The 25,835-nt window shown below is 45.0% G+C and overlaps 1 protein-coding gene across 1 annotated transcript in view; it reads left to right on the forward strand.

Annotated features, from left to right (window-relative positions):
- Nucleotides 1–19,628, forward strand: part of LOC8053265 (protein lifeguard 1) — a 35,802-nt gene extending 16,174 nt beyond the window's left edge. The window contains 6 exon segments of the mRNA XM_029966639.4: nt 6,370–6,415; nt 7,283–7,324; nt 8,671–8,760; nt 14,587–14,634; nt 16,084–16,248; nt 19,283–19,628. Coding sequence (XP_029822499.3) covers nt 6,370–6,415; nt 7,283–7,324; nt 8,671–8,760; nt 14,587–14,634; nt 16,084–16,248; nt 19,283–19,462 — 571 coding nt within the window. The 3' untranslated portion in view covers nt 19,463–19,628.
- The last annotated feature ends 6,207 nt before the right edge of the window (nt 19,629–25,835 follow it).

The following is a 25,835-nucleotide window of genomic DNA, read 5'->3' on the forward strand; positions in this document are numbered from 1 at the left end:
ATTATTTGTACCACGAGCAATCAAAATGTTTCTTAAGCTCAAATGTATGCCACGCTGCGTCGGAAAAACCAGGCAGCGTGCATTTTTTGGGTCCCCCCATAGTTCAGGAACCTTTCCACGGAAGCCACGTATATTCGCTACAGCCAGTAGGTGACACCAGCTACCACCCCATAATAAAACACGAAGCTATCGCTCATCCAGCCCTCGCCAAACTTGGCTAGGTACTTGTAGGTACCTAGTAGGGAAGGGAAGTTAACTTTTAACCGCGGTTAAAGTTAACCGGCTTCGAGCAAACGGGCCCAGAGGTGAAGCCAGAAGTGTGGAGGGACACACCCCCAACGATGACCAAAACCAAGAGATTATTGGATGAAAAGGAGAGCTGACTTAACAGCTGTTTCAGTCACCCTTGGGATACCCTAAGCATGACCAAAACAGCTGTTGGTGCCAAGTCAGCTCTCCTTTTCGTCCAGTAGCATCTCTTGGTTTTGATCATCATTGGGAGTGTGTCCCTCCACACTTCTGGCTTCACCTCTGGTGGGGTCATGTCGCCTCCAGAAGCTTCCTACCTCCACGCCCGAGGATGACCAGAACAGCTGTTGATGCCAAGTCAGCTCTTTTTTGTCCAATAGCGTTTCTTGGCTTTGGTCATCGTTGGGGGCGTTTCTCTTCACACTTCCAGTTTCACCTGTGGTGGCGTCATGTCGCCTCCAGAAGCTTCCTACCTCAATGCGTGACAATCGCACTGTATTGGATTGACTCCCATGGCTCGTAGCATTTGCTGTGGTCCATAGTAATTGGGGAAACAGAGTAAAAAAGACTGCGCCTCTGCGCCGACGCCAAGTTGTGCTGCACGCAGGCATGAAGTTTATTTATTCCTTTTATCATTATCATACTGTCTCCACGTCACCCTCGTTTCTGCAATTAATGCAGTACCGCTGACGTCACCGTCACAAATTTTATAGCAAAGCTGTTAAGGCCTAGTCTCCCCACTATCGTGTCCGCAGACAAGTGGCGTGTCGACACAAAACTCTAGCCAGTTCACTGTCACCTTCATTCGCGTACGACAAGGAGTCGAAAACGTCATTGTCTCACCTACCAATCGTGTGTGTCCTGTGTCCCGTGACATCGAGATCGCACTAGCACTCTTATCAGTTGCCCTTTGGACTCACGATGGGTCGGCCACACGTATTGTTCGTTTGGAGGAAGAAGAGTGGGAGCGCAAGGAGCGGCAACGTGCACAGCAGCGCAAATGGCTGCGCAAACGCCACGAAGCCGCTATTGCCTCGAGTTCCAATGCGTCGAGTGGTTCGGAATCTCTTGTGAAAGAAGAGCAGATTGCTTGCCTGGAATGCCGCTGAGAACAGAAGCGGCGATGTGACCAGCATTTGCGGGTCAACGCCACGGACGACGATAGTGCCACGGAAGCGAAGCGCAAGCGCAAGGCCCGGCGACGACAGGATGCCACGCCGGCTGAATAGTTTTTATAAATACTTCAATCCCACCATAGTACAGCTTTGCTTGTCTTCCATCTTCACCAGAGTGGAAAGGCTGAAAGTTTTTTTGACTTCGCGCCGCCACCCACGAAAAGATGCGTAGCTCACATTATAATGCGCTGAACTGTTTTCCGATGAGCCAGTAACTGCCACATGAAGTTATGGTTTCGTCCCGGTTCGGGTTCAATATCACATTTTCGGTTCCGGTTTAGTTCCGGTTCGGTCAAAAATACCGGTTTTGCTTCGATGTTCAGTTTGGGTTCATTTTGGCACCCTGGTTTCCAGTTCATTGAAGTAACATAGGGTTGTCCCTCGATTAGTACATGGTGATTACTACATCCATGAGGAAAGAACTTATATGCATTCTTCCACCATACTTTGTGTACTCTCACACGTGCACTAAAATCTTTTGTTACAGTGAATATAGGCATATTTAAAAGGGAGATTCAACAATTTTCGGACTTTCAATAAATACTGCTTGGAATTACAGTCGCCGACCAATTATTCGGACTTCGCTGGGACCGAAAAAACGTTCGAATAATAGAGCAGTCCGAAAAATCAGCAGATTGAAAAACTTGCCTTTATTACTTGCAAGTGGGCTTAAAAAAGCCGTAAATAGTGCCTTGTTTCAGGTTACGCCTGCGTGCCTTGTTTTAGGTTACGCCTCCGTTTCCGTTCGGCAACTTTCTGTTAGCTTGAGAATCGTTGTCTTCTTTTTTAGCGTTATGGTCGAGTACTTTCTGCGCTTCTTAACCCCTTCGCTTCCGCCATGATGCGGCCCCTTCCCGCGTGGTATTCCGCGCCCCGTTTTCACTGTACCTGTGCTGTGGCACCGAGGAAAAAGTTTAATAACTTCCGCACAAAACGTCACAGGAGGATAACTTTTGTTTTATTTCAATCCTGCATCACAGGCAAACGGAATGCACTTAAAAAGACTTTCGAGTGTGAAATAGCTTAAAGCACACGGGCATGTGAAGTGCGACTTCACATTTTTCGCACTCCCAGCGGCTCTCACTTCTTTTGCCCTGGACCTTGCAGACGTGGCACCGCCTAGATGGGTTTGGTGTCGTAGCGTTGGCTGGGATCTGGCGAGGGAAATGCGCCCATTCGCATCCCTCTAGGCGCATCGGCAAGGCACTCACGGATGGCTTTCCCCGTCGCTTGTACCCGGGCAACACCGTCTCCTCCACAATCTGCTCGGCGAGGTCGACTTTCCAGTCCGTGTAGCTAGACTTCTTGCCTGTGATCTTTCCACAAAGTATATAGCTGTTGTAGACAGCTATATCCATGACGTAGAAGAAGATCTTTTTGTACCCCTTGGCTTATCTCCGCATAATGGGAAACGAAGCCAGCTGCTGATCCTCACGGTCGACGCCTCCCATACCTCTGTTGTAATCAAGCACAACCTGGGGTTTGAGGATTGGCTGGTTGTCTTTTCTCTGTTTTCCTGTGTCTGTCAGGTTTGTTGCGTCATGGGAGGTTGAAAGCAAGGTTATGGGCTTCTTGTCCTGCCATGTTACAGCCATCAGTCCAAGGGAAAAGAGGCTGCGACAGTCACCCTTTTGAAGCTTGATTTTTTTCAGCTCTTGCGGCATGTTCTTTCGATGCAGGCGAACTGTCCTGACAGCGTTAGACCCCGCTTCCTTGATGTGGAGAAAGAGTAGCGGGGACGAGTACCAGTTGTCTGTATAGATGGTGTGACCATTCCCAAGACGGTCTCCCACAAGGTCGATTACAACAGCCTCGCTGCATAGCATTCCAGCTGTTGCCGGGGTCCTCTCACTTTTGCCGGTGTAAATAGAAAAGTTCAGGCAGTATCCGCTTGACGACTCGCACAGCTTGTAAAATTTGATTCCAAAGCGCGCGCGCGCTTTGACGGATTGAATTGAATGTAGGATAGACGACCACGAAACTTCATGAGGCTCTCGTCTACCGCCAGTCCCTCTCCTGGAGAATACGACTCGCCAAACACCTTCAAAACATAGTCCAGGACTGGATGCAGCTTTCGAAGTTTGTCGTCATCAACTGGCAGGCTGTTGTCGCACAGGTGAAGGTATCGTGTGAGCGCCCAAAACCGCTGCCTGGGCATCACGGACGCGAAGAAGGGCGTGCTAATCACGCTTCTCTGAGACCAGTAGGCTTGAATGCTGCTTTTTTTTCACTTGGCCCATGAGAATACAAAGGGCAAAGTACGCCTTCATCTCACCTGGAGTTGTGGGAAACCATGAAGGGTCCGGAGAGGAGGCCTGCTTCTCAAGTGCATAGGCATTCATGTAACGTGCAAGCATCTGCCAAAAGTCTTCGCCTATCAAAGCATTGAACATTGAGAGGGCTGTAGGACTGTCCCCTACGGCTATCTGAACAGTTCTCTTTACACCTGGTGTTCCGGCGAAAGGGATCTTTGCGACTTTGTCGGCACTGTCGTCGTCCTCCCATTGCCAGGCATCGAGCCTTGGGGCTTTCGATGGTGGTGGCGCGACGGGCACCGAAGAATCAAGTGGTTCTTCTGAGTCCGAAGCCTCAGCATCGTTGTCACTGTCCGAATCACTGCTTTGGATGTCCATGGTGAATTCCGGGTCGTCGCAGTCGTCATCTTCATCACTCTCAAACACCAGCTCAAGAATTTCCTCGCTGGTGAGACACCTCCTCTTCCGCGACGCCATGTTTTCATACAAAGAAAAAGAACCGCAAACTTCTTCCTTTTCACTTCTAAATATTCATAAAATAATCACGTACGTGGTACCATCTGGTGTCAAAAGTACTAATCAAAACACCTACAGCCTGTAAAGTGTCGCCATCTATCAATATATTTTGGAAACAAACTGTTTTGCGGGGGACGGCGATTCGCCGTCTTATTTCACTTTGGACCTTTCTCCCGCGGACGGCGGATCGCCGTCTTCGGCAGCGAATGGGTTAACTACAGATCACGGCGGCAGAACAACATATGGGGCCATGACTTTCAAGCCAGCGTTTTCCGAACAAGATCAGAGGTGCAAATCCACGAGCGCAAAATGGCGACTGGCAACACGAAGGAACGAAAAACAAAGCAAAATGATCATAATGATGATGATGATGACGTGCAAATGGCAAAAAAAAAAAAAGGGGCTAGCATAGCGTCACCTAGTGGTAGGACTCAGGAGTACCCAGGAAGCGCTGCCAAACCAAGCCAGTCCATTTGCAGCCAACATAGAATTCAAAATGGCCGCTTCTCGATGGTGTTTTTCGCTGATCGCTTGCGACGATTTTGTCCGAATAATCGAACTTTCGGACATCAAGCTGTCCGAAACATTGGTCGTGAATATACACTATTGCTATGGGGTAAGTCACGGTTCCGCCTTTAGGTCCGAAATATTGAACAAGTCCAAAATATCGGAGTCCGAAAAAACGGTCGGCGACTGTATTCCTTTGCATTTATAACGTATAAATAGACTTTTGTTTTTTTTTTGTTTTTTCTCTCTCTAATGACAGTTACAAAAAAAAAAAAAAAACGCACCAGAGACACTTAAGACTGCTCAGGTGTAGAAATTCAAAAGCATTATAGTCCCAGAGGTGAAATGTATTCGAGTGATGTTTTTACATATATTCAAGTTTTTTCTGCCGGTATTCGGTGTGTGTGTTTGTTCAGTCCTCAAATTTTTGGACCCTCATGCTGCAGAGCGATGAGGTTGACCGAGGTTGCATGTGGTGGGTAGCATGACGTAGACGTAGCTGTAATTCAAAGGGAGTTTATTTCACGCTATGAGATCCTCAATTTCTAGCGGTAGGTCGGTAGTGATGTCATCTTCTGTGGCAACAGTGTCCTCGTCATCAGATGGGTATATGTCCCGTGTGTAGTCCTCACACACGGCGCTCTGGCGGTGACACCACGCTCCCCCACTGCGCAGGTGCGGTGCCCCGCCAGCTTCCGTGATGAAGCATCTGCATTGCGGTGCTTTTCTTTCGCAGCAGTTGGGCACTAGCAGTTACCCGAATGCATGTTGAGGCATTGATTGTCATGAGCCCAAATCATACGCTCGCACATGGCTCGTGTCCGCTAAATGAGCCGCGTTTAAGTGTCGCCACCGCACCGATTGCAAAGCTGGATGACGAAGTCCTGGGGATTGCTTTGTCGACAACGCCAACAATGCGACGCCCACAACTTCGTCATTAGGTTTTGCGAAGGAGGGACTGAAAGGAAACATGCACTTTTATCCTCAAAATTATGTGGTGACAAAGAAGCTTCTGGATCAGTAACGCGGCGTGCGGGCGCACTTTAGTCTCACTAGCGCTGGTAAGCTCATGTAAAGCGAGAAACATTCATATCCCACGTTGTTGTACGGCCCCTTTTAAGACTGTGTGATTTTATTTTGTCCACATTCATTACTGTACAGTTAGTGTAGCATGTAAACTGAAAAGCTAAATGTAGAATGATGTGATTTGCAAGCAAAAAAGTTTTTCTCCCAAGTTGGTTCGCACTTCTGGACCGCCGTTTCACGTTTTTTTAACTGGAACCAAACAAGAACAGAAAGCAAATCCGGTGATCTGAATTGGACGTCTGACTGCTACAACACACTGTCCACTGCAGCCACTGACGACGCGATGACAACGGGGTATCTCTTTTGAACGCCAGGCCTCCAGTATGCATTCTTAGCTTTCTGCAGCACCCTGGATGCGCGTGTGCGAGGTGCACGAGACGTTGAAGTGTTGTCCAAGGTATAAAGTTTGCACTGGAGGCAGGATAACCTAAGCTCCTCCCTGCCGTCCCCACTTCGTTGGAGTCTGTAGTGAAATCTTGGATCATGAGAAAGAATAGTAACCCCACCAGTGCCTGTCTTGGTTACGCTTCCTTTTAAGGAGAGAAAGAAAACGTTAGACATTTTGTGTTCTTTGTTTTCAGCTTCTACAGAGTCGAAGAAGTGATGATTGCCGCAGCAATATGTACCGTGAGTTTTTTCATATCCTTCCGTTATTCTTTTTGGAGGGCATTGCTTTCCCAAGCTTGACTTCTTGTCTCGCTAAACAAAGCTGTCCTTTGATGAGTGGGACTCAATATGTCCTCAAAATGTTCGGTGTGGCCATGGTCCCTCGGGTGTTGCTGCTGCATCCCATAAGCGGAGGCGTCTGCACACAGCCCCTGTAAAGACAATACCTTCACAGTTCATCAGTCATATTGACCTGTTTCGAGATTAATAAATTTCCTTTTTACATTACTAACTTTCGGGGCTGGACAAATTGTATCTTTTTGGCACTTTCACAAATGGCATCCTCTTTCTCACTCCTCACGACATGTGTTCCAAGGTTCCAGAGAGTCTCGGTCAACTTGTATTTACGACTCGCAATGTAAAGAAAGCCAGTGTTCCAAATGGACCCCGGAATGAATCAAAGAGAAAATGCAGCTTCAAATTTAGACGTGTATTTCTTTCAGCAGTGGCGGGTTTAGAGGGGGGTTTTCTCGCTTGAGTTCTGCTTGTCTAAAAATTTAGGCAGGGAAAAGAGGAGGGGGAAGGGGGGTGGGAGGTTTTCTCAGACTTCCGATATGCTGACCCCCCCCCCCCTCCTAGAAACACATGTATTTGCCCTTGTCTGTAAGTATAAAGTATTTTCAGAATGGAGATGTTTTAAAAGTGTATTTTCAATACCGATACTCCAACGCATGTTATTCTGGCAAGCGATACCCTGTACAAGGTCTGTACAGGCCTTGTACAAGTTGTCGCCTGTGTCTAGAGGTGCTATCCAAGATATGTGTATCTCCGCCGCTGCCCAGTCCTGGTAATTTCTTTTCCACCGTCCGAATAATTTTATGCTTTCAGGTCGTTTGTCTTGGTTTGACCCTGTTTGCGTTCCAAACAAAAGTAAGTCTATTCCTCTCTCATTGCCTTTTTTTGTAATAGTGAGACTTAAAAGCATCGCTCAACTGTGGGCGCCGATAGCATAAGAAAGGCAGGTTGAGGCAAATCCCGAGCATCCTACCATCACGCCGCAGGCAAGGAGATTGCCACGTTAGCCTTTAAGGATGCCGTAGAACAAAGCAAGAAGCAGAAACAGGGTAATCCATTCCCTGCGTCTCTTGGGCTGTCGGTGACTATGCAAACGTTGCCATGTGAACCATCCCGAACTAAATCAGTTGCTGTGAACAATGGCATATTCGCGGGTTTATATGTATTCCAAATGCCCCTTTTTGGAATGATTAAACAATATTTTCGAGGCAAGGGTTCCCTGGGGGGGATTTTTCAATAATATTTTTTATTCATGAACTTTGCATCAACTGGGTAACCACAAAAAGAGCGAGTTGTTTATAGACCGATCATAAAACACAGATGCTCATAAAAGCGGCTAAAAAAGGTGCCGTTGCATTCTGTGTCCCGCAGACCTTTGATGAAATGAGAGGACAACTAGTTCCCACCCTAACACTGCTTCTTGCAGCTTTTGTGAAATATTTTAGGACCCCTTCTTCTGCTGGTTAGCTACAGGGCCGGTTAGAAATAAATTAATCAGAATGTTTAATACTCCCTTAAGACGACCTTGGTCGCCTCGGTGGCTTCAAGGCAATACACCGGCCGGGTGGCGGCGTCGAAACCGGGCCGAGGTGCCCACATTCTGACAGAGGCCTATTGCAAAGAAGGTGCCGTGTAACTGAGATTTCGGTTACATGTCAAAAGATTCCCAGGTGGTCCAAATTAATTCTTAGCCCTCCGCTGGGGCGTGCCAGATGCCCTTCGTTGGTTTGGCATGTAAAACTCCTAAATTTGAATTTGTGAGACAATAGATCCCTTCTTATGTGTTAAAGAGCATGGCATAAAGACTTCGCTAATTGCCCAACTCCGTGCTTTCTATAGAAGCTGGTTGTCCTAGGAATTGTGATATCTATAGGCTCGGAAGGCCTGCTAAAATGGGAGTGACCGCAAGTCTCTTGGAAGGCAAGAGACTGCTTGTGTTTGTAAACATGAAATGGGTCTACGTAGTCTGTTGCGAGTTAAGAAAAGCAGGGCAAGTCCGTCTCACAAAGCTTTCATGTTCACCGTGATTGATGGTTTTCTCCTCTCCAGGGTTCACTGCTCTAAAGTGGAAAAAGTGGAGGGCTTTGTGGGAAGAGTTTGTCCTGTTTTTCTAACCAATCACAAAGTATAGTGTAGCAAAGACATCCAATCCCGAAAACAAGGTCAATAAATCTGGTACTCTGCTCTTTCTCTCCTTCAAGTGGGACTTCACCACCATGTCTGGCATCCTGTTTGTCTGCGCTCTGGTGTTCATGTGCTTTGGATTTGCACTCATCATCATCAGATCAGATGTGAGTGCTTTCCACCCAACCTAGACCTCAATGACGTTAGTCAACCAATTCAGCACATTATACTCAACAGCCACCATGATAACTCTCAGGCAAAGTGCTGGACTTCGGAGTGGATTGGAATCTGCCCAACTCTCAAGTACTTACATTTAAAGGGGCACTGATACCCAGTACTCTGTGCAACTTTTTTGCAGCGGAGCTGTTAAAGGGGCACTGACACCCCAAAGGTCATTGTTTTTTTATTGTCAAAAATGATGCAAGTTCTAGCCATAAACAAGAAAAAAAAAAAAACATCACGAAAATATATTATTTTGCGCGCCTTTTTATTTTTGGCGTTTTTCTCTATCGCTTCTCACCTCCTCGCTTCTTTTGGTCGATGACGTCAAAAATCATGAAATTTAGAAGCTTTGTAGGCGACATTTCTATAACATTTAATATTGGCATTCATAAAACATGTTTTTTAACGCAATTGCAAACGCACTACGGCCCCTCTTTTTGAAATACCAAAAATCTGAGTCCGGTGTGATGTCGCTTCCTGGATTTGTATCCTTCTTCGGAAAACTTCAGCGCTTGAGCAGAGGATGATCGGTGAGTCGGAGGAAGAAACCGTTTTTTTTCCGGTCCGCCGGTGCTTCGGGTCGCGGTGGCAACGGCGCTTTGTAGCGTGGAGCGGAGGTCCGAGAGAAAGTCGACTCGCAGGAGACCGCAAAATTTGACGTCGGTGCACTGGCGCGGATCGTGCGGGAACTTCAAATTCGGCATTTGGAAATTTTTTTTTTACTTCACAAATACTGAATTCCCAAGTTTCTAATTTTTAGGGTAATGTCCCGGCATCGTTTTCAGTCGTTTCGGATAATAAAAAGAAAAAAAAAAAGATTTTGATGTGTCGATGCCCCTTTAAGGGCTCGTTTCCCCAGGATCGTGTCCGCCAGCAAATTCGTGTCACCACAACAGTCCAGACAGCTACCGCCATCTATGAGCAACGGCAGCAACGAGACAATTGGCTTGCCGGTTGTCTGGTTGCCGCCGCCGCTCATAGATGGCGGCAACCTTTCCAGCCTTTCCACTCTGGCTTGCCAACTTGCAGCTGGCCATTTCTTCATTCCCACCATAGTACAGTCAAACCTGTTTATAACGAACAGCAGGAAACGCTCCGATCAGTTCGATATAGCAAAAAACATTTACAACGAACTTTCATGATGAGTTTGTTGTAAGGCAAGAGCGTCTCTTTCTTTCTCATCTCTTCACTTTCGCCTTTAAAACACGCTGAAAAGTTTGTTTGTTTGGTTTTTTTTTGTTGTTTTTTTTTGCATGCGTGCAGAGTTTTTTTTTTTTCTTTTTTTTTTTTTAGCTTTTTTTTCTTCTAAATTGCTTCTCTTCGCTCAATTTTGTTTGCGACTAGAGCTTTTGACATTTTCTTTTTTTCCTACTTCTTTTTTGGGGGAAGGGACAGGCTAGGAGACGATTTTCGCGCGTTTTCGGAAGCTTTTTCGTATTTGCAGTTTTTTGGGAAGCCCGAAAAATGGATTTTATATTTATTTATATTTTTAATATTGAGTGTGTGCCTTTGATGACCTACGACTTTGATTATATTTGGTACGTGTGCCAGAACAGCACGTGACCTCAGAGAAGATAGTCAGCGCAACTCAAACCAGCCAGTTCTCAATCAACAATTTTTGGGGGGGGGAAAAAATTATTTTTTGAGCCACAAATTGTGTTTTGGGTAGCAGGGCTCTCTTATGTCGTGTAGAAATAAAAACCTTGGCGAGCATAAATACCCTGTCAGTGTCACTTTAAAGGACCTGTGCAACGATTTTAATGTTGAAAAAATTGGCATGTTCTACTTTTGACATTGTTCACCTTGTCACAAAGGACAAAAAACACACCTTCTTCCTTCGAAATGTTGTGATTCCAACGCGTAATCACGAGGCAAAAATTAGAATATTCCTCGACCTGCAGCCGCGAGCGGCGGCCATGAGAAATATGTGGCATGACGTCAATGGGGGTTTTGTAGAAAGATAGCAAGTTGTACGAATACGTGCTCAATAAAAGGTAACTTTTCTATAAATCTTGTCGTTCCAGCATAAATATGAATGCGTCAAAAACCTGGTATTAACGACAAAACTTTTATTATAGAGTTTTAGTGGCACCATTTATCCTAGGTCCACAAAACCGTCAGCTCTATCTGCTACCGCGAACAGCCGCCAGAAGCCAGAGGGGGAGGGGGACAGGGCCAGACAAGTATGGCCGGATCCGGAGGAGACTTTCCTCCTTTCACCATATTGTTCGCGCTGCGCCCACCAGCAGGTGGTCATGTGGTCGCGAGCGGATGAGTTCTCGCTGCTCACTGGTAGCTCTAGAGAGACAGCTTCACCAGAACCCCGCGCCACCCCCATTGACGTCACAGCGCACGTGACTCGGAAGATGGTGAAGGAGTTGACAGGTGTCGAAAATGTCAATCTTTAAATGAAAACTAGGACATGCAGGCAAAATCGGTTTTTGTTCTTTACTTCAGAAAGGTCGAGACACAAACTCCCAAATTATTTAAGCAAAGCACTGAAACTGTTGCACAGCTCCCTTAAAGGGAAGGTGAAACACTTCTTTCGAAAAATGAGACGGAGGTTGATTCTAGCGTATTTTATTTCGTACATCTGAACTCCACATTTGTCTTCCCCAAAGATGTAACTAAATGTTAGGAAACATGAAAAACCTCTGACCAGTCATGGGGTCATAATAAGATCTTTCGGTCACCAAGCACATGTCGCTCGAATGCTGCGCGTACAATCGCAAGCTTACCAGTTACATTGCCCCTCACTGACGCCAGCCATGAGGTCTTTTTCCACACTTTTTAAATATAGCAAGAGTGCACGTGCAGAGCTTTGTTAGGCGCTGATGATGCGCAAGGGCGGAGATTCCAAAAGCTCCTTTTGTGACGTCGCGCTCTGGGAAAGAGGCCTTTCAGTAGTACTTTGAAAATTATTTTCTGCAACCTCCTTGCACCAAATTAAAAAATAATTTCGATGTTCGAGATTTTGGAGGTCAAATGAGGACGATTGAAGTGTTTCCTCAAATACAGAAACTGCTTCAGCTTTCCATATTGGGCATCAAGTACGAGTAAATGCCAACTGCTTAAAGGGGCACAAACCACTTTCTGCAATACTCTATTCATGGTCATAACTCAGCCTACAAGTTCTAAGCATCCTAGAAAACAAAACATTACATTCATGCGTGGCCAACTTTTCTGTTAAAATCAGTTTTGAAAGTAAATTACCTCGGGACAATCGCACACACCAGAGGGCGCCATTGGACGAGAAATGCTTGTCTGATGGCGCTCTCTGGAGTCTGCAAGCTAGCTCAACTGTTCCCAAGTGCCGGCCACTTCTCCCAACATGCCGGTGCGATGTGAAAAATTAAACGCACGTGCTGGTGAAAAGTTTGCCTCATGCAAGCTGTTGTAAAGCTGCAAAGATTTCTTACAGCGGAGCTGTTAAGGGCTAGTTTCCCCAGTTTCAAGTCCGTGGACAAATAAATCTCGACGCAAAACTCTGGACAGCTACTGCCATGTATGAGCGACGGCGGCAACCTTTCGAGCCTTTCCACTCTGGTTTTCACCAGAGTGGAAAGGCTGAATTTCTCTAGGCGTCATCCTAGAAGTCGTCCTGGGGGTCATCCTAGACGTCGTCCTCAAGGTTCTTCTAGAGGTTGTTCTCGAAGTCGTCCTAGATGTTGTCCTCGAGGTCGACCTAGAAGTTGTCCTAGGCATCGTTTCTGAGGTCGTCCTAGGCGTCGTCCTTGAGGTCATCCTAAACGTTGTCTTTAAGGTTGTCCTAGGCGTCGTCCTTGAGGCCGTCCTAGAAGTCATCCTTGAGGTTGTTCTAGACGTCGTCCTTGATGTCGTTCTAGACGTCATCTTCTAGGCATCCTTGAGGTCATCCAAGAAGTCGTCCTTGAGGTCGTCCCACCATAGTAAAGCTTTGCTGGTCTTCTTTCTTCACAAGAGTGGAAAGGCTGAAATTCTTTTAATGCGATAGCATTAGAACATTCTTTGTGACGAAAACCTGGTGGTGTCTTTTATTTGTCACTTATCGCGTGCGACGCTCCCATTGGTTTGAAGTGCTGACGGGAGCACGCGACAACCTCTCCCTCTCTCCCTGGCACTGACAAAAACTGCCAAGTCTTTGCCAAACCAGCCATTTAGTTTTCAGTAAAGTCACGCGCACAGCTGGCGCATAGCCAGAGAGGAGGAGGCAGTGTGCAACACCCCCTAGATAACTAAGCCGTAGGAAGGAGATGGCTTAATCAGAAAAGGCTAACACTGGACACAAATTTGAAACGAGTGCTGCGTCAGCATTTGGCTTCCAAGTCAAGTGTGAGCCAAACGTTGACGCAATCGTCACGTCCAATCTGTCCCCAGCGTTGGCCTTCTCTGATGACGCAATCGTCATGTCCAATCTGTCCCCAGCGTTTGCCTTCTCTGACGACGTCATGTCATTCAGGTGTGTCGCGGCGTGGTGGGATGCGGGCGTGCTCAGTTGCCACTTCTGTTGCCGGTTGTTCTTCGCTCTGGGTTTCCGTAGCAGTGGTGCGTGGGCTGTATTGTGTGTGTGTAGTTAAAAGGATGGATACGGTTCACTCTACAAGTGATTTAGATGCGTTTCCTTCCTCCAGTGGTAAGGATGGGGCTCTTTCATGAGTGACATGGATGACAGTATCCGAGACCGTCGACATACTTTGACAAGCAGAATGCAACAAAGGGTTGAAGAAAATTACAGGAAGAATCATTCGTGGATTCTTGGGAAATCCGGTAGCATGACTCTTGGGAAATGCCACACTCGTCCCCCTTTGGGAAACGCTAACACTGACCCCGTAACGAGGCCATAAAGAAGCAGCAAAAAATAAGAAAGCAAAAGAGAAAGCCGAAGAAAAAATGACACTTAAGACTGCTAACGTGTCAGAATGCGAAAGCATTTGTATATGTGCGTAGCGTATTCGTACAAGCTGCGCGCCGCGCTAATGTCGGCCGTGCGGCCTCTCTGGAGTCTGCCCGGGCGGGCTCTGCAGCCGGCCACTCCCTCTTACCGGCAGCCGGGCCACTGTGCCACCATGGAGAGGGCTTCTCTGTAAGGTGGCATTCCTTCGAACTACACCGCGTGCCAACCATTGGGGTGGCTGCTACAGAAAACAGCCTTCACTCCATGGGATGGAGGAGTTCGGGTGCCATTTGGCACAGCATCAAAAGCTGATAATACTGATTCGCTTCATGGGAGAGTTAATGTTTTCACATTAAAATTGGAGAGGTCAGCGTTAGTGTTTCCCATAGGGGGACGTCTGCGGCATTTCCAAGGGTCATGCTAGTGCCACTAAATAAGCTACGCTTCAGAGTAACGACACTTCGCCATATTGTGGCTTAAAATCATGGTTTCCAGTTATCTGAAGTTGTATCTCAAATCCCAGGAAACGCTTTTCCGTCCTCCACAAATGTTTAAACAGTCTGCGACAGAGAAAAGCAATATTACATGAGCTTCCTAACACCGAATCAAATGCTGAGGAAGTCGCACTTTTGATTCATGACGATCTGCAATTGCGTCTGCTCTGCACAAGCCCCAATATGGCGGCGCCCACAACAATGTCGGGGAACGGAGTGCCGATACTCTAAGCGCAGCTCATTTAGTGGCTCTAGGTCATGCCAACTCATTCCCGAAGAATCCACCAATAGATGTTCCGGTAATTTTATGCTTTTTACGTTTGTTTGAATTCTCATCATGCTTTCAAATGGGGAGAAAAAATGGATGTTGATGGAAACTTATATGTTGTTGATTACCGTTTCAGATTGTTCGCCTCGTGTATGCCTGCATCGGTGCCCTGCTCTTCTCAGTGGTAAGCTAAGGTTCCAATTCTAAAGGCCCGTTCACACTCTTGCGACCGAGTACGACTGAGAGAGACGAGATCTCTTACAACTTCTTAAATGTTTCTAGAATGAGGGAACACACTCTGAACACACTGACATTGTGGCGCCATCTATGCGGTGACCCTAGAACTGCATTTCACAAAAGCGAAGGTTTTGCGGGATTTCCGAGGTCAAATGTGCGTAATACCCATAGAAAGGCTCGTTTATAACATTGACAAAAGTTTTTCGAGCCAAAAAAGAAAGGATATTGCGCGAGAAATAAAAAAAAATATGCCGGACCGCCGAGTTTACACTGCTTCCCAATAGATGGCGCCAGTGTGTTCTCTGGTTTAAGAAGTTTTAAGGAACCCAGGTTTAAGAGGTCGCAAGCAGTCACAAGAGTGTGAACGGGCCTTAACTTCCAACAGAAAAACATGTTTTCAACTGTTTCATAAGTTTCCTAGGAGGAATGGAACCTTTATAGTTTTTCTGCAAATCCACCTCAACTAATCAACGACTTCTTGTTTTTAGCAGTTAAAGTACCCTTACCTGGAGTATTAACTAGACTCCTAGCACAAACCCAAGTCTCAATAGCTCCACCAATAAATTGCTGATTCTGGCGCAGACTCTGTTTTACACCTCCTCGACAGCTACCTTTCATTTCTCTCTAATGGTGCCGCTACTATAAGTGCAAACTAAACATAAACTTTTCTCACTCTTGTTTCATTTTGTGGACGAATGAAGGTTGCCTGTACGAGCCTCATTGGCTTGTTTTTCAGGCTTGGTTTTTGACTGTTTCATCTCGTGTGAAGGCAACCTTTGTGCAGAACTTTCCCCACAACCAAATTACTTCTTCCGAGACTACGACAAAAAATAGTTACTAGACGCAGGCTGACTGGTTCAGGAGATGTGTCACAGCTGTCACAGGGCAGGAAGGAATGAGCGCATGGTGTACAAGGCATTCTGTCGCTATTCTTGCTTGTCCCCAATCTTCCGGTCTTTCATCATCGTTAGAATGTTGTGCTAGCAACTGGTGCTGCCATGCCTTTGAATATGAACTGTTCCATATAGAACTACTCGGGCAGCGGTGCATTACTTTTGTTTTCTTGGGGTAGAAACAACTTTAGCATTATGCGTTACAATTTTTTTATTGCATGACTCCTGTCAATTATGCATAATCCAGATGATAAACTGAACGATTGATTACCTACTGTCTGATATAGCATATAACTCGAGTAAAACCCATACCATCCATACCGAACAAACGAGGAGTTGAACGAAAGAAATGTTTGGATGCCTCTCTAGGCAACCTCATTTTAATGTTTCTCTTGTGACTCGGAGAACAGAATTGTTGACTGGACTAATGTTTCCATCACTTGTTCTTCCCCTTCCCCTCCCCCTTTATTTTTTTTTTTTTTTTTCTCTTTTTTTGTTTGCAGTATTTAGTATTTGATACCCAGATGATGCTTGGAGGCAACCATAAGTACAGCGTCTCTCCGGAAGAGTACATCTTCGCTGCACTCAGCCTCTACGTTGACATTGTCAACCTGTTCCTCATGATTCTGCAGATTGTTGGTTACGCCAACAAGGACTGAAGAGGCCCGGTTGGTCCCTTTTGAGCTCTCCCCATTCATTCTTTCTCCCTGTCACCACACCCCATTCTGGCTCTTTTCTGCCTCATTTTTTGTGCGGTTCTGGGAGCCTCTAACATAGTCTTTTATTTTGGTCCGATGCTTGGGTGCATCTGCTTTTTCATGTTTTTCACAAAGATCTTTACTTAAATACATGATTGCTATTCCTACAATCTTGCAAACATAAGGTGGTTCATTTTAAAATTGGTACTTTATTCAGATTAAAGTAGTTTATTAACCTCATTGAGTAGTACTTGAGATAGAGGGCATCGAAGCAGGGGTGGTCCAGTTGCGCAATTTGCACAATTTTGGTAAATTCTCGTTTGCCTGCACCTTGCAGCACCCAAAGGAAAAATATCACGCCAAACTGGGCCAAAGCATTTATCTGCTAATGCATTGGTTTTTGGAAGAGTTTTTGTTTTCGTCTGGCAACTGTGGGAATACAGTGGGGTTTGGCAATTACAATCCAATTCAGGTTTCCAGCTCCATGGCATTGTTCAACTTCAATTTTACTGGCAGTCTTATTGCAGCGCAGTTTATAGTCAGTTTTAGTGGCATTTCTAAGCGCACTACTGAAAATTAACGAGTGCAAGTAATCCTTTTTTCTTGCATGCGCGTGTTCAGAAGCATGACACTGTTTTGTAGAAATGGGCTCGCACATGGTTCCTGTTTCCATTAGGTTGCTCGGTTGGGACTTTTTTGTTACGAATTGTTGCCTTTTTTTTACGTCAAACGATGTAAATCGTTGATAGTGCTGCTCGTTAAAACATCTGTACATTAAGGAACTTAGTATATTTCTCATGATAAAGCTTTTGTGTACTAAATTGGATTTTCTGGAAGCTCTGGAAGCTAGCTCGCAATCACGACCAAGAAAAAGCAAAGCAGACCAAATGTTAAGTGTTTACACAGTAAGAGGTTGTCAGGAAGTGACAGTAAGTCAAATGTTTGTCACAAGGCACAAGGAGTTAAGAGGTCCAGAATATGCTGACCTTTGTGTCATGTGAGAAAGCTTTGTATGTGCCAATTTACCTTTCTTTATTTTCTAGAGAGCTAAATTGGTATTTTACAGGGTGTCCCACAAAAAGTTACACAAGGTTCTATTTACCACAAAAATAAATGTTCATTCTCCGCCCAAATGTAACGCTAGTGGGCCGAACCAGATGCCAGGATTTCAGAAGTTATAAGTGATTTTTTTAATATTTTCAATAGGAAAATGGTAGGTAACGAGGCTCTCGAATCTATGGAGCTGAATGGCGCCAGTTACTCAAACAGGGCCTCATTTTCCCATTGGAGTTTTCACATTTTATGTGAAGCATTTGATGTAGTGTCTTTCATTGGTGAATTTTAATGTGAAATTACTCATTATGAAATTTTTGAAATGTTGGGGAGTTGCTTTTTGAGGGCAACTTCCCAACATTATTTTTGTTGGGGAGTTGCCCAACATATATCCAAAAAAACATTATTTTGGGTTTTAGGGTGTTTATTAGCTTTTAATCTTCATATTTTATGTAGAAAAATTAATAAGAACCAACCATGATTGCATAAATTGGTCAGATATGCATTTGAAAAACTGCCCTCGACCTAGAAAGGCATAAATTTGAGTCATTTTTGTGTGCGCAGTTCTGCGGAGTGACCTTTCGCACCATCACATCTATTTTGAGAAGTAGATCTAGCCGTGTTCTCTTTGTCACATCCTTCTGAAGCTTCAACTTCTCACAAAAGATATTAACAAGGAATCATTTTTCCCCTCGTGAAAGACTGTTGCTTCAAATCTCTAGTAATAATTGAATATTTTTCTCTTGTAATTTTTGCGCATCTTCACAGTTTGTGCATGAGAATTCTAGTTCTCAATATACTCTCCTATCACAACCAAATTTGCCATGCATGTGCTTTAGGATATATAGAATGCAGCTATCTGGGCTTTGGTTAGAATCTATATTTTTATATTTATAAAAACTTAAAGAAACTTTTGGTAGCCTTTAGTTGCACTTCTGCGATTTTCAATTTTAAAATAAGAGGTCTTTCACACACAATCTTTGTTGTTCACTGAACTTGGTGGTTTAAAATGAGCAAATTAGCTTTCTTGCTAGGCTTTTTACGGGGGGGACACTGCCTAGAGATTTAACTTCTAAACTACTCAAATGATCGGAACAAAATTTCCAGGGGATATTTAACATCAGATGTAGGTGTACTGTGCATACTTTCAGCTCTCTAGGACAACTTTACATAGCTGCATAAGAAGTTGTCATTCTTCGTTAAGAAATCGGATATGTAAATGAAGCTATTAAGCACCATTTTGACTGCCAGAATATAAAGTGGGAGATGTGGGACTTGGGGCTATCTATTTTTTTTTTTAACTTGAGTGTAAATATTTTAGGAAGAGTTATTATTTCAAAATATGACATGCATATTTGTCCTATAATAATTTTTCAAAACATAGTATTTTTTCAGTAAGGACATCAATTTAAAGCAAAATAAAGTAGATAGCCCGATTCCCCAGTAAATTTCAGCTCAGAAACGTCTTGATCGTGGTCTCAGAATACTTTTACCTTCGAACAAAAGATTCTTTCGTATAAAATTTGCAGAAAAAAAGTGGAACTGAGAAAAATGCATTCAAACATTGAACTTCTTTACTTTGTTACTGCCTCACAATGTGTTGAAAATATTTTATATCAACGTAACCATTTGGCATATGGATAGCAAATTCAATGTAAGGGTGTATTATTAGATTTTATACGAAAAATCTCATAATTGAAAATTAATTAATTTTTTTTTATTTGAAATTGTTTTATTTGTTAAGCCCCATGTGCATGCATGAACATGTTTTTTTTATTGCATGTGCATTGTATTCAGAACGTAAAAACGAGCTGTATGGAAGCTCACACCAGATATATAAAAGGGAGATCAAGCACTATAAACGGAACATTTCATTCAGTTATAGTAAATATTAAAATAAAATGTTTTCCCGTGGCATTGTCCTCTCAACGAAAGCCGTGTTCCGTTGCAGTACATTCTGTTCGACACCCAGCTGATGATGGGAGGCGGGCACACGTTTGCAATCTCTCCCGAGGAGCACATCTTTGCGGCACTCACACTCTATGTGGACGTGGTCACCCTCTTCCTCTACATCCTCCAGATTGTGTCCCAGGCAAGCGGAGAGCGGCGGTCCTCCGGCAGTTTTGTGTGACGGCCACGATCTTCCTCGGAGATGAGGGTCCTGCCCTCGGGAGGGAGGCACGCGTAACATTCCTCGTTCTTTCTAGCTTACTTTGATCATCACCCTCTGTGCTCGGTGCTGGCTGCAGGTCCAAATTGCATGCTAAACCCGGTTTCTTTTTTTTCTTTTTTGTCTTCTTGTGCATTCAGTTTTTTCTTGCATAAAAGTGGGAACAAGCACACCCTGTTTTTGTATGTTTTCTTTTTTAATTTATTTGTTAATGGGATAGTACAACGATTTTAATGTTAAAATATTTGGCAGTTTGCATTTCTTGTATTGTTTATGCAAGCCCAAGTGACCAAAAACGCGTCACCTTTCCCCAAAAAACTGCTATTCTGGTGCGTAATCGCAAAGCAAAAAATGAATTATTTGCCGATCTGCAGCCACTTGTGGTGGTTACGGGAACTAAAATGGTGGCGTCTCTGGGGGCATAATGTTTATAAGTGCAAGCAGACGGGGACAATAAAAAATAACACAAACGACAGGGACAAGGCATCTAGTCCCTGTCGTTTGTGTTATTTTCTATCGTCCCTGTCTGTTTGCGCGTTTAGACATTATACCTACCATGAATCAACTAGCCCAAACCAAAATTTCTGGGGGATACGTGGAAGCAACAAAACCTGTGCCCCTCCGCTGCTATACTCGCCGTAGGCCTCGTGGCAAACAGTCTTTTTTGTCGATTGCTCGCCGGGACCTACGACGATGCTAATCCTTTAAAAGTCGACAATCGCAGAGAAAGCGGCTGGGGTCTCTGAAGAGAGAACCTAAGGAGAAACCACGTGACCCCCCAGAGTACGTCACTCGGGAATCGACGTGGAGAGTTGAGAGGCACTTTCACCTTCAATGTGTGTTTTTTGTTGTTTTTTTTTAATAAAAACTAGCGTTTGCAAGAAAATGCGGTTTTCTGTTTTTCGTTTCATAGTTGACGCAGATTAATTTCTGCAGGCAATTAATTGGCAAAAGGGTGAAAATCGTTGCACTACCCCTTGAAGTAGGGACATCAGATAAAGCAAACGGAGGAGGGGAGGGGAGGGAGGGAGGGAGGGAGGGAGGGAGGGAGGGAGGGAGAGAGAGAGAGGGAGGGGTTGGGAGCGAAGTGGGAAAACTTTAAAACCTCTAAATTTTTTTTTTTTTAAATGCTTGATACTGGATTTTGACATTGGTATAATCGGTGTGGATCGGTGTTTGTAATTGGGAGATTCTGCAATTGTATTGAAGGGATAGCGTCTATGCTGTCTGTGCCATTATACCGGTAATGAAAATGGGTGCTGGAAAAAAATAATTAGCTTCATTGGCTGATCTTTTTTTTCTTGGGTTTTTGTAAACATGTTGTATTGTTTTGAACATTTTGTCCAGGACAAGTTTGTTTTCCTTGTCTCATAGTTTGATTAGATGACCAAAAGCATAAGCTGAGGTGCTGACTACTACATAGTGTTTGTTTCTTGCTTTTCCAGAAGCGCAACCTGCAGCTTTTTCTGAGCAATAAATGGTCTTTGTGACTGGCATAGGTTGTCAATGTTAAGAAACATACTATTATAGCGGTCTCAGCTTTCTTTATTCCAACTGTACCTAAGCAATTGGTGGTTTGTTTTGTCTGGGCTTGCCATGGGGAAACGGCACTTGTGATTGCGCAGCGTGAACTGTTCCCTAGCCTCACTGGAAATGAAAATGGTATAAACCATATTCTGAATCGTTGGTTGTGAGCCCACCAACAGCTATCACAATTAAGAATCTAGTCACGTAACCTCGCTAAAAGAGACATGTAACCGAAAGCTGAGGGCAGTGTTCACTAAGTTTAGTGGCTGTTACATATGTTCCTTTCTATACTTAAAAGTGTTGATTGTTAAGAATGAATGATTTTTTTTTTTTTTTTTTTAGGTACCGTAATATCCCGAAAGATGCTCCACCCCCGAAAGATAACCCGCCCCCATTTTTCACATAATTAGTGTTTCTTTTTGTTTGTTCCTTTAAAAACATATAGTTTACTTCTAGTAATTGCAGTGCCCTGGCCAATGGTGACCTCGGCGGAAATGGGGTTAGCTAGCCACGGCTGTAGATAAGCAAACTTTGCTGAGTGCTGCTATGCTCCCCATTGCCCCTCAATATAAAAACAAGTTTAACAAATCACACAATTTTTTTTTTTTTTTTTAGTTAGACATTGAAGGTTAGCTCACTCTTCATTTTCATTCGATTTGCTCGCGTTTAGGTGGGCTATCTCTCGGGATATTAAGATTTTTTTTTCTCGGTGTTGCATTTAAAATCAGTTTTTGGACGTGCTGTTGAACTGACTCTTTGTGTGAGAGTGGACTTTCAGGCATCTTGTGTACATAACCTTTTTTTTTTCCAAGTTTTGTGTCTAAACAACACAGACTGCAGCTTTAAATTAGAGTAACTGCTTAGGTCTTGTTTTTATGTAATGATTGCTGCACTGAGTATTTACTTTTTTTAGATTGCTGTATTTTGTTGTAGATAAATAAAGGCAATTTTATTTGGACTATGTATTTTTTTATATTACCACAACAGTAGTCGGCCTTATTTTACACACCAACATACTCCACTAACCACCATCATGGCAGAGGTGGTTTTCATGTAGGGCAGCCAGAGCGAGAGAAATGTTGCTAAAAGATATTTGCTCACATGGTTTTGCTAATTTCTAAAGAAGAAACATCCTTCACACTGAATCAAGCGCCAAATAAATGGGTGCTTTGAGTCAAATTTTATAGCTTCCAAAGGATTTTAGGAACATATTGCAGACAAAACGACCCCAGGTGAGTTCTTTGTTAGGACATCTTGGAGTTTTGTCCTGTAATTTAATGCTATGAACGTTAAATGCATTTTGCGGTAAAACTTTAATGCTGAAATGGTCTGGCAAGAGGGGTACAGATATCGTACCCCTGTCGCCCGATTTTTTTAGGTTCATTGGCGCAATGTTTTTCATCGCTGAGGCAGCTAGAGTTCTTGTTATACGAGTCGTAAGGATATATGTTAATGCACTTCCTAAACCTACTGAAGTAATTCAGTTTTTTTTTTTCCCCCGTCAGATGGTGCAATGACTGTCCTGGTCCTATTTTGAATATTTCTGTAATATATGTGAAAGCCATATTGAATAGGTTTGCAAGTCCGGTTTTGGGGCGCCGCCATCTTGCTGAGTTGGGGAGCGCTGAGGCGCGGCCATAATCCGATTACGACGCCTTAACAAGGCTTCATTATCGGATTATGAGCTCGCTTGCATCTTTGCATTTAATTGCATTATATTCATAACCTTAAAGGGGCCCTGCAATGACTTTTTTAATGGTTTTTAATTTGCACTGAACCTGAGCGTACTGATCGTAGTACCTTAATCCAACTTTTCTCAAATTTCGCTTTATTTTAAAAGTTATAGGCAAATTAGAATTACAAAAACAAGCAAAAAATAACCTCCTTCATGATGTCGTAGGTCCTGCCTTGAGTGGCCTTGAACAAGAGGAGGAGTAGTGAGCTCATCGAGCGCATACGGCTGCCGCACTCCGTGTCGACGGCTCGAGAGGGCGCCACTAAAGCACGTGTTGGATCGGCTGTATGAAGCGGGCGGCCAGGGCAGCTCGTATTGCATTTGCAGCGCGACTAAACTCTAATTCGGCATAACATTTCATTGGCCACAAACGACAGCAAGCACGGGGTAAAGATCAGTTTAGAACGGGAGCCACTTCGCGCTGACGCACCGCCAAATGGCCAAATCGCCAACAGGGCCCCCGCCCAAGGCCTTCGGAACGCTCGGAACCGGTCGGATTCTTGAGCCGGTTAAGGGGTGTCCAAACAGGACACTACAAAACGCACGACTCCGACAAATCGTGAAAATAGAAGCGGACGCTCCTATAGAAGCGTCCGCTTCAATTTTCACGATTTGCCGGAGTCGTGCGTTTTGTAGTGTCCTGTTTGGACACCCCTTTAGGGAGGCTCAAGTGAGGGTGGGTGCAACTGCTAGATCGGCGATCACGGGACATGGACGCCATTTAATTGCTAAATTTTGCTGGGAGTCTATGGGGCAAAGGGTCGTTTTCTTTCCTAACTCGGGTCATAAAAGCCCATTAAGGTACTTGAATAATTTACACAAGGTATAAATGATTACTTTTCCATAGCCACCAGTTTTGTTGCGATAGGTTAAGTATTTTTTTAACGCGAAAAATGGTAAATTCCGCCATCTTGGACGTTGCTGCTTGTCTGGCAACTTTGCTTTCTCCGCTCGACGTTTGCAATTCTCGGAGTGAGAAGGAAGCGAGAGAGGCTGCGCCAAGGCGCTCGTTGCTTGCAATGGGAGGCGAGAGGAGGAAAGGCGCATGGAGCAACAGAGTTGCAACAGAGCGGGCGCCAGCTCTCGTGCAGGCAACACTGGCGCATATCCTTTCTCAAATCCTCTCCCTCAGGCGCCGCCATTAAATTGCAAACGCTCTCCAGGTTTTGAGTTGCGCCCACCCTCACTACAGCCTCCCTAGAGCCGGTCTACGACCACAGCGCCGCCGCGTACATCCGGGACCTTTCTACCCTCCTCGTTTGTCGTAGCCTCATCCCACTAGCCTTTTCTAGTATGCGCCGTTTTTTTCCGCCGCTTGGTGGCGGGTATGTCGACGGGTCATTTCTCGTTTCCGTACTTTCTAAACTGCATTTGTTTCTTTTCTGATCCAAAATAGTAAACAAAAACTACTTTCATACATAATTGAAGCGGTTCGCGACACTTATATTTTGTGTCTCGATTAAAAAAAAGCTCTTAGCGGCTTTGACCAGTGACAAGCCCAGGACCAAAGACGTCACATTTTGCGCGCTTTCGGTACCGCGGGTCGCCCTCGTCGGTGGAGGAGGTTTCCGCGTCGTGCGGTTAAAATATGACGCACTGACATTTAGTTACTCTCTCCGTGCCCGCTGGCTTGCCCCAACCCCAAGAGACATGGAAACCGCAAAAAAGGTAGACGCTTAAATATGGTTGCAGGGCCCCTTTAAAGGGCAACTCCGGTCCATACTTTCGATTTTGGGATTATGATTGTTTTAGTGCAGTCATCGTCCCTGAATTGCAAGGTGTAATTTTTTTCCCGTTATTGTGCGTAGTTGTAAAGATACCGACGCCTCCAAGTTTTGTTTGGGGCACGGCCAACAAAACCGAAACTAGCCGCTCGAGGCCCCGGCAACGCTGGAAATCAGCCGCTATGAGAACGTGACGTCAGGATCGTTCTCGTTCAACGAGTACGCAGGCCAAGCGGCACCTTCCTCTGTTGCGCTAGCCGTCTAAAGAAAGGAGGTAAGCTGATTTTGTTTTAATTCTATATACGTGGTTTATTCGTTTTAATTCTATATACGTGGTTTATTATCCAGCATATGTAGCAAGAGTTAGTGCGTGGATGGAGCCGCGTTGCTCTACACCGCGCTGCCAGTGACGTAGAGTACTGGGGGCCCTCTCGCTTTCGCGCTGCAGGTCAGTCCCAGACACGAAGCTTTGAGGCTCTCCGGCGTGGGTCGCGGCGCCCGAATACACGTGTGCTGGGCTGTACACGTCCGTTTTTTCGTTCTTTTTTCCTCGGGCACGTAAAAGCCGAAGTCCAAAGTCCACTCGTCGAACAGCGTTCACCGACACCTCCAATTAACGGCCCTTTGAAAACTTGTGAAAAAGCACCTCCGTGTTGCGCAGCGGGCTGTTTGAGCAGCCCACAGCGCTACAAGTTGCACTCGGCATCTTTCGAGGAACAGCTGGGCAGTCTGGGTGCACCAGGGGGGGAAGGAGGGAAAGGGAACGCGGCGCAAAGCGGAGGCGGCTATATTAAAACCGCTTACGTTGCCAGCATAGGTTTCGCAGCGGAGAAATTGCTGCCATATACGGCGGGCTGAGTTTTACTTTCTTTTTCGTTTTGGAACGAGAATGTATTGTTGTGTTACATAAGTCCTCCTGCATACAGACAAAGTTGAATTATATTTGTCTTGTTTACTTGGTTTGAAACCCTAGAAACGGGTTTTTGACGACTTTCATCATTTTAGAGTGCGCAAGGCAGTTACCTCGCTGTTCTGGTTTCGGTTACGAAAGCAAGGCAAAACGCTCGTAGTTCCCGCCCTCAATACACGTTGGACACCTTCCACACTTTGACATCGGATAACTGTATGAACAAGGATTTACATTTACTTCAGAGGTAACTTTCGCCGCTTCCTCACCGTCGACCAGCCGGATCAGCTGGCGGCAAGCCGCGGATGAAGGCTTGAGCATCAACAGCCTAGAGCCACTACAACAGCCCAAGTGCACTCAGTGCCGATGCGGGCGACGCGGGCTTCTGTCAACCCAGCGGTGGACCCAAGAAAGGGGCGACGGGGACGGCCGCCCCCCCCC

Source organism: Ixodes scapularis, unplaced genomic scaffold, assembly GCF_016920785.2.
Source record: "Ixodes scapularis isolate PalLabHiFi unplaced genomic scaffold, ASM1692078v2 PGA_scaffold0__279_contigs__length_252992795, whole genome shotgun sequence".
NCBI classification, from domain to species: domain Eukaryota; kingdom Metazoa; phylum Arthropoda; class Arachnida; order Ixodida; family Ixodidae; genus Ixodes; species Ixodes scapularis.